Source organism: Sinocyclocheilus rhinocerous, unplaced genomic scaffold, assembly GCF_001515625.1.
Source record: "Sinocyclocheilus rhinocerous isolate Xijiao unplaced genomic scaffold, SAMN03320098_v1.1 scaffold1044, whole genome shotgun sequence".
Classification (NCBI taxonomy): Eukaryota; Metazoa; Chordata; class Actinopteri; order Cypriniformes; family Cyprinidae; genus Sinocyclocheilus; species Sinocyclocheilus rhinocerous.
In genome coordinates this window covers 85177-94556 of record NW_015643736.1, presented here as the reverse complement: position 1 = coordinate 94556, position 9380 = coordinate 85177, and the positions used below count along the sequence as shown (strand labels likewise).

At 38.1% G+C, this 9380-nt stretch overlaps 1 protein-coding gene across 1 annotated transcript in view; it reads right to left on the bottom strand.

The window, feature by feature from the left end:
* Positions 1 to 9380, bottom strand: part of cdk19 (cyclin dependent kinase 19) — a 41190-nt gene that overhangs the window by 9286 nt on the left and 22524 nt on the right. The window contains exons 8-12 of the mRNA XM_016575234.1: positions 6961 to 7030; positions 6658 to 6730; positions 5964 to 6088; positions 5389 to 5467; positions 2024 to 2239 (exon numbers count right to left, since the gene is read on the bottom strand). Of these exons, the coding sequence (XP_016430720.1) occupies positions 2024 to 2239; positions 5389 to 5467; positions 5964 to 6088; positions 6658 to 6730; positions 6961 to 7030 (563 nt within the window). The remainder of the gene's footprint in view (positions 1 to 2023; positions 2240 to 5388; positions 5468 to 5963; positions 6089 to 6657; positions 6731 to 6960; positions 7031 to 9380) is intronic.

Sequence of the window (9380 nt, the reverse complement as noted above, 5' to 3'; positions counted from 1 at the left end):
CGTCCCCAACTAAGCAAGCCAAAGGAACCAAAACGCCATCGGTGACCGAAATGGAGAAAAATCCTTGGGAGAAACCAGGCTCAGTCGGGGGGCCAGTTCTCCTCTGTCCAGACCAAACCAGCATGGTTGCAATGCTCGATTGTCTGCTGGGTGTCTGTTTCTAAGCATTCAGCTGTAACATTCTACCACCACACTGTTTCACATGTGATATGTTTGGCACTGCAATGTGGAGGGACAATGCAAAAGTAGTGGTAACTCTACTCTGAAGCAAGGTTTCATAACTTATGGGTAAAATCTGGTGCTAACCCTCCATCTAAGACTACTACATTAATCTGGTTTGAAAGCGGTGCTTTCATTTCAAAACGCTCCCCGTTCACACTAGCATTTTTCCAAATGTTTCTAATCCACACTAAAACATTGGAAAATGCTAAATTCACCTTACTGCGCATGTGTAGAACCTCATAAAAGATCACTGAGATAATACAGACATAATAAAGTTTGGTTCCCCTTTTAGGGAACTCGCGCTGCGTCCTCTAGCGGACACTTTGGGGAATACTGCCAGCATGACCAGTGTCTGAAGCACGTGTGGAAAAAATGCCAATCCTATTGGTCCACGTGGCCCATGACATTATAGGCAGGTGCTTTTGTTGTCTTAGGAGCCAACTGTTTGAAGTGCGTGTGAAAGACCAAGGCAGGTGTAGAAAGTGTTTGCCTCCGTGCTCGAGGTTCCTGACACATCGAGGACACACATGATCTATGCGTCATGTGTCTTGGTTTGGAGTTGCGCGTTCGGTGCTCTAACTGTGCTCATGGAGAGTGTTTCCAATGAGAATGTCCCATTCGCGTTCGTCCCTCTTCTCAAGAGATGAGCGACAAGCATCTGCGTCTGGTGGTTCGGGTCCCGCTGCTGCCGAGGCACTAGGATTAGGATCATGGGGTTCACAGGTCGAGCTTGCAGAGAAGTTTGAGAAGGGTATAAACCTTTTGAAAGCTTCTGTTGCGAGCTCGAGCGCTCGGCCGTTTCAGACGCTCTTTTTAGGACTATCAGATCCCGCGGATAGCGCTATATTGAGTCGAGCAGCCCCCGAGAGAATGTGTGCCTCCGTGTTTGGATTCTAACACTCGAGGGTATATTCTGCTTTTGTGTTATTGTCTTGGCGAAGAGCACAAGCGCTCAGTGTGATGAGTCGCAATGTCTAGGCTCCGCTCACGTTAGTTCCTATTCCTGAGGGATACGGGGCAAAGCGCTTGTATCTCGTGGCCCGGTTCTGCCGTTGCCGCGGCACATTTTATCTCAGCTTGCGGTGATCGCAGTGAACATTTTTTGAAACTCACCAGAGTTATTATATTGCAACCCCAGTTTCATCTTTAAAGCACCCTCAAGTCCATCTGATAAAGACGGCGTGCTCATTCGTCCACATCGGCCCATTCGTAAATTCAATGGTTCATAAACAATCGGTACAGTAAAAAAAAAAAAAGTCAAAATTTGCATTTCCTTACACAATTAGACTGCTTATCAGTTACTGGTATTAGCTATATATAACAAACCTTTGCGCTTTAAATCTCCTTCATGGGAAAAACGCTGTACACCGATGTGTTAAAGAAACGTCATGTGCAACAGAAAGTGTGGTCACGCTTTAGTTTGGGGACCAATTCTCACTAGATGTCCCTTTAAGATCCCCGGCACTGTTATTAAGTATAGACGCCATATTGAATTGAACGAGGATGAAAACGAGGCTGTGAGGGTCTTAAAGATTCTTTTTTTTTGAAAGAAATTAATACTTTTATTCAGCAAGGACACATTGATTCAAAAGACATTTATACTTTTAGAAAATATTTCTATTTCAAATTAATTCTGTTGTTTTGAACTTTCTATTCATCAAAGAATCCTGAATTTAAAAAAAAAAAATTTATGACAATTTTTTGGTCAATTCGAATGAATCAATCAGCGATCATGAATTAATAAATAATGTATTTTGAATGAATCTGAACAAGGAACGCCCCCTTGAGGTGCTTCTCTTACCTGGTAGTCTGTTTGAAGAACACTGGTTCCTGAGGTGCGAGGTTTTTTGTTTGGTGGCCCCTGTTCCTGTCCATGCTGTATGGAGGGGCCCGTGTTGGCCCCTGCAGTGCCTGATGTGCCGTTTGTCTGCGCTGAGCTCTGCTGTGTTGGAGCCTGCTGTGTCTGCGTTTGTGTCTGCGTCTGTGCAGCCGTCTGCTGGTGCTGCTGCGTCTGATTCTAAAGACCATAAACAACAACACTGCGCTTTAAATGCCATCTTTGATTTTTTAAGCAATGAAAGCTTAACAGCCACATTAACGGGCATTAATAATTTCAGGATTTTATTATTTTACAATAACAAGCACTAAAACTGAACAAGAAGAATACAGTGGCAGAACATACAAAGTATTCACAGATAACAGATTTATTTCAGTGTGTGCAATATATTGGTGAATATAACGAACTTTTCAAATATCATTTGTGTCATGGTTATGTAAAACTCCACCAAACTCCACTTTATATTCAGGTCTTGATAAAACACAAGTGCATCCTCTTTGTTGAAGAACTACCCCTCCATTTAGCCCTTTTCCTTTAGTTACTTTAGTTATTGTCCTGTGCCAGCATATATGGAGAGAGAAAGGATTGGTTTAAGTGAATTGTCTCAGGATCACTCAAATAACATCAGGATTAGATATACATTGAGAGAGAGAGAGAGAGAGAGAGAGATTATAAAAATGTATTGTGTGCCAGGGAAGGCTATAAAAACAGTAATGAGAGGTCATTAAAAAGAAAACATACATGCTTGTGTAAACTAAAAATAGTGATGTGCCATTTTATTTAGATTAAACATGGAGATTAAATTAAACTAGTAAAAATAAAAGATGTTTTTATTTCTATAAATCTGTTTAATTGCAACATGCATGACAGTGCAAATCTAAATTCTTCAAATGTTTACTTTGGACATTGTTTTTAAGTAAAAAATTGTGAAGGGTATTTTTATATAATTTTTGCTTGTATCTGTGACGTGTTGTGCAGGATCAAGCACACAATGCAGGAGAACAAACTAACAATCTTTATTAATAAATCCAATGGGAATACTCAGGAGAAACCATAAAACAACAACTGAAACATACAAACAATACCAGACAAGGAACTGACTAAAACTGAGGGTTTAAACAGATGATTAACAGAATCACTATGGAAACATATGAGTGGAGGGAAAATGGGAACAAAGGAAACTGGGTCAAATGATACAAGGAACACAGAACTAAACCAAAACAGAAAATAACCCTGACAGTATCGCACACCTCAGGTTTTATTCCATGTCTGAAATATTGACCAATTTTGACAAATTTTTTTTTTTTTAATTATCAGCATTGGCTGAAGAGTTTTTCTGTTTGGACGATTTTGGATGTTGTTTCTTTAAATTTATATGAACTTTAATTTTTTTGTGAGCTTTCTTTCTTTTACATTGGGCCCACTAGGCCAGCAAAGAATGTAAAGCTTATTTTAAGTGCAATTAACAAGCGTATATAGGCACAAATCTAAACCTAAAGATTTACCAATGATTACCTCAATATTTTGAGTTCTGATAACTTTTAAGAGCATACAGTGCAGCCTGCATAAAAACACATGTACTCTGTGCATGACAGTCTGTCTGCATGAAGAAAGAAATACACTATAATTACAGAATTGTAAATCTATTTATTGCATCATTTTATTTTTATTGTTTTTTCAAATTGATTTATTCTAAAAAGATTTTATTGTAGTAAATATTACGTAAAATAAATCTACATTTATGAAACTGTGCATGTGTTATTAACTACCTTTAAATTTAATAGTGTGATATCATATAATCCATCTCGAAGACATAAGCAAAAATCTATATCAATCAACCACTAATTAAAAAAAGGCATATTTCTGACTCTAAAAAAAGTTGCTGTCCTGTGTAGGCTAGGAATATTTGTAAAAACGTCCTACGATGTCTGTTGACATGCCGAGCTGCAATAGTTTGAGACTGTCAAAGCTTAGTCATGTTGTTTTCTTAATTAAATATAAATTGCTAACATTAAATGATTTAATACTGACATAAATGCGCTGGGTATGCAATGACAAAGTCTTGTGTTTTTGTGTATGAATGGAGAAATGTCCCAAATTACACCGAAACCCATCAAAAATGACACAAGGGAATAAAATACGCAATCTTAAGTAGACTAGTATTAATAGATCATCTTTTTGTGTGCTGTCAAGTGTGCATGTTTTTGTACACGCAAACCTTTTGTAAATCAGTGCTTTTGTAACCCAATCCGGGTCTGCAGGTCTTTGTAATGTTGGGTGCAATGTTTGCAAGGTTCATTCCCTCAAATACACTCACAGCCATCCTGAAATTGTGCTTCCCAGAAAAGCAGCAGTTGCATGAACATTATATGGTGTGGCCAAAGCCACTAAATGTTAAAGTAAATATTGGCTCACTCCAGCATCGCAGACATGAGATGGTTATTTTATGCTGTGTGTGTTTGTTTGTTTGCCCGGATACATTTCATCCTTCACTGCCCAAGTGCACAGCTTAACAACACTGCTATCTGAGCTCTTGCTCACGCCGCTTCCCTCTTAGCTCCACTGGAATGAGTAACATTAGAATTAGCAGTAGAGATGATAAGAAAACAGTCATTTTAGCAGATGCATTTATCCAAAGTAGCTTGCAGTACTTTTTATAGGGACAATCTCCCTGGAGCACCAAGGTCACAATGTCCTCTGCAGTGTTCAGACCTACAACCTTGCCAACGTGAGCATCAAAGCTGCTTATACTTACAATAACCCACTGTATTAACTAACCACCTATGGAAGGCAGCAGTTTTTGAGTCACATTTTTTTCACGTGACTCAAATGAGTTCAGTGGTTGGTAGTCTGAAAAGCAAATATGTGACCCTGGACCACAAAACCAGTCATAAGGGCCATTTTTTTTTGTTAGGATAGGACAATATTTGGCCGAGATACAACTATATCTAAACGGTAAAACTCAACTGTTTAACTCTAGGGGAGTTGGAAAATGAGCCTATTTTCAAAAATAGTGGAGTGTTCCTTTAAGACTGGTTTTGTGCTCCAGGGTCACATATAAAAGGGACTCGGGTACGGTTCACGGGTTCGCACCTGAGCTGAACTGATGTCAAGTCTACCTCTCATGTGTTTCTTGTCGTTGCTCTGACGCTTAAGTCATAACTTTAACAACCAATGTAGGTAGGATACCAACTACAATGTCCAAACAAAAGGATCTGATTTCATTCTTTGCAAAATTACAGTGTGGAAAGTCAGTGCTAAAGACCACATCTGAAAAAACTAATTAGAACTAGATGCAAAACCTAAGTTTCTAAATCAGCCATTGTTACCTTCTCTGTTTTCTCCTCTGGTTCATCCTCACTTAGAAACTCTCGTTTGGGGTAGGGAATCTGACAACCTGCAAATACACTAAAATCACACAAAAAAAACATTAAAGCAGTTTTTATAGGAACTACAACTGTTTCACATACAAATAACAGGTGAACGACTATGGTTCATGTTTTAGCTGCTAATATTTGTGGTATGCAGAGTGAAAAGCAAGCAGAGACCCTCTTCTAATTAAAGGGTTTGGCTAAGTTCCAGTGAAGGCAAATCTAATTGCAATGGCACAGAATGACACTCTAGAGAATTAGGTACGTTTTCTCTTACAGCATGAAAGTGCACAAAGTGAGAGCCATAAAAATGATCCATTGAGTCTGGTGTAGAACTCTAACCGGAGCTCAGACCTGAACCCTACTGAATATGAATTAGATGAACACCGAATGAAAGCCGGACCCCATCACCCAGTGCCAGTGCCTGAGCTCACTGATGGTCTTGAATTGGAGCGACTTCCCAAAGCCTTGTCTCTACAGTGAGAAGATACTAGAGAGGATGTTGAACAAGCACATATGGTTGTGGTGTCCACATACTTTTGATCGTTGAGATTTCTCCTCTGAGATTAGGTAAGGGATCCTCCAGGAAATATGGGTCCTGCAGTGCCTGCTCAGAAGTGATTCTTTTGGTGGGGTCCATAGTCAGCAATTTCTGGAGCTAGATTAGATTATATTAATTACTGTGGGAAAGATGTGCAAATTCACATAATAGAGTTGGTGGGCTTTACTTAGTGATTAGTTGACTAGTTTAGTTTGGTGATTAGTTGACTAGTTTAGTTTAGTGATTAGTTGACTAGTTGGTGTTCAGGAAGCCACGATCAGGCAATGGATGTATGGACACGCAGCCGTTCAATAGTGTAACTAACAGATATTAAACAAATAGATCGATGACATAACTATTTATTTCACAAAACTTTAAATGTTTGTTTTTTTTATGTAAGAAACACTCCAAAACAGTGCAGGAAAACAACAAAATTTCTTATATATCTTCAAGTAATCCAAGAATGACTCTTCTTGGATTTTTGTAATATTTGGAAGAGGAATGTCTAAAATTGAAACTTCATACTGCAACACTGAAGCAAATGATTTAAATAAGTAACCATCTTAAAACTAATGTTTTTGTGAAGCATATAATGTGTCCAAGATGTCTGCACAGTACTGTATCCCTTTTATATAAGTCAAAGTTGATTCCATATACAATTTGAAACAAGTGTACAATAGACTCACCAGTAGAAACACTTTGCTGTCTGGCTTGACTTTATGTTTCTCCATGTATTTGATAAGACTGCTGTTGGCATATCTGTAAAACACATCAAAAGAATCACTATATATGCACATCTCTCCACAAAATATAATACATAGTCAGCTGTGTTCAAACAGTACAGAACTGTCTTGCTGTTCTTCTGTATACAGAGCTAGAAAACACTCACACGAAAAAAAATATAAACCATGACATAAAATCAACACTCATTTTGTTTTTGCTGTTGAGAATACATTTGGTGTTACTCTGGAACAGAGCCCCGCACTCACGTGGTTCTTCTGAAATCTTTCTGTAGAGTCGGATATTCTGGCATTTTCCGGATATCTTCCCAGTCTTTATCTAGGAATTACACATAAACATAATATAATAGTGCACAGTGACATTTAACAAGGCTACGAGTCCAAATAAGGACTAATAATAGCACATGGACTCACTTGTCAGGTGCAAGAATTGTATCAAATTATGCATTTGATACAATTCTTGGGTGCATTTGTTACATTGTACTTACAATTAAAGCACCTGCATTTACATTGTTTATGGTGAAACTGCTAGCTCTTTATTATACAGTCTTGCATGTACATGTTCTTATTATAGTAATTACAATAATGGGTTAATAATTCGGTACTACCCCTCGACCGACCCCTAAACCTAACCTTAACTCATGTAGATACCTCATATTACCCAGAACCTTCTAAGATGAGTATACTGTAAGTACACCTAAGAGCATGTACCGTAAAATAAATACTGCCTATAAGGCATGTATCATTCAGAACAAATCAACAGAGAGACACACACATGTTTATGTTGTGTGGATAACTCAGGGTTCCTACACAGAGGCATATTTACATATTTAAGATTTCAGACTGACTTGGTACCAACATACTGGTACTTTTGACAACACTACTACAAACAAGCCTGAATGAAGAAAAGTTCAATTTGAATGTTAGTTTTAATTACATAAGACGTACAACTGTGTCTTTTTAATTCTAAAAAAAGTACTTTTCAGTGCAAAATGATCCATCAGGAATGGAATGAGGCTAAAAATCCACCAAGCACAGGGCAATGGCCACACCTGATTATAAATATTCATAATTCTGCTCAGCTGAAAATGTAGGATTTTGTTTGATATGCTTCCACACTTTTTCATGCAAACCACTCTGCTTGATACATTTTTTTTTTTTTTTAGAAATTATGCATTTTATATTTTAGAAAACAGAATAGGGGCCACAGTCTGGAAACACAAAAATGTTTCCATACTCTGTTTTCTTATTTTTCCAGACCTGGAAAATACTCAAATCAAATTCCATACTTTTCCATACTGTGTAGGAACCTAATGATTATCTTTTTTTATTTTTCAGAAAAACAAGAACAAAAAACAGGGCCAAAACAACAAAGAAGCTTCAACAAAACCCTGGGAGCTTCACAAACTTATTAACAAATAATGGCCAGATTTACTAACACTGTACCAGTGCAAAGCCTCTTTTGGTGTTAAAAAAACTACTGTCAGGATTTGCTAAAGACACACAGTGACAAATTAGACATGAAAAGGCGTGGATAGTTATTTGTGTGGCTGACTTTACTGCATTTGTAGGAGTTCCCGTTCAGACACAAAATTCATGGGAGGAGAGTACTTAAATAAATCATGCAATGTGATTTACTAAGGTTTGCGCTAGTCAGTTGACTGGTATATGAGCCATTATTTACCGCCGCCCCAAAAAGCAGGTCTTAACTCATTCTGCACCTGTTTCTAGTAGATTGCACACACCTGATTATCATCGGCTCTGCTTGTTTGCGAGCTTACGCTCATTTGCACAGCTCTTGGTAGATCGTGTTGGTTATTGTGGAAATTATCTGTGTCTGTATTCTTTAATTTGCTCAGCCGCAGATCTTTACTCTCCCATCGGCGCATTTATGGGATTGCACTTTCCCAGCATTTTTGGATGGGCAGAGATCACAGAGTCTATATACACTGTCTGCTATGTTTCCTGTGTGTTCAACTGCTGCACCATTATTGTGGTATAATCATACCACATTCAGATAAACCCACAATATCATGCATTCAACAAATCAATGACAATTTTTTAACAGCTTCACATTATGTAACACTTAAGTTAAAACAAACAACTCAAAACAGTAACACTAATATATATACAGTATATGCAAGTAATATATCAAAATTGCAACTCAAATACATGTGGGAAGTGGACCCACACAAGGACAAAAGAATTCAGGCTTTAAAGAAAGTGAAAAAGCTGGTAGAATATTTAAACTTAAAGGGATAGTTCACCCAAAAATGAAAATTCTGTCATTAATTTCTCACCCTCGTGTTGTTCAAAACCCGTAAGACCTTCGTTCATCGTTGGGACACAATTTAAGATATTTTTTATGAAATCTAAGGGCTCTCTGACCCTCCCATAGACAGCAAGGTAACTACCACATTCAAGGTCCAGAAAAGTACCAAGATGATCGACAAAGTAGTCCGTGTGACATCAGTGGTTCAACTGTAAAGTTACGAAGCTACGAGAATACTTTTTTGCGCCAAGAAAACCAAAATAACGACTTATTGCACATTTTCATCTCTACTGCGTCACTTTGGACGCGCATTCACGACAGTACCATGACGCGAGCGTGTGGCGGCAGTACAAGTGACGCAGTAGAGACGAAAATGTGCAATAAAGTCGTTATTTTG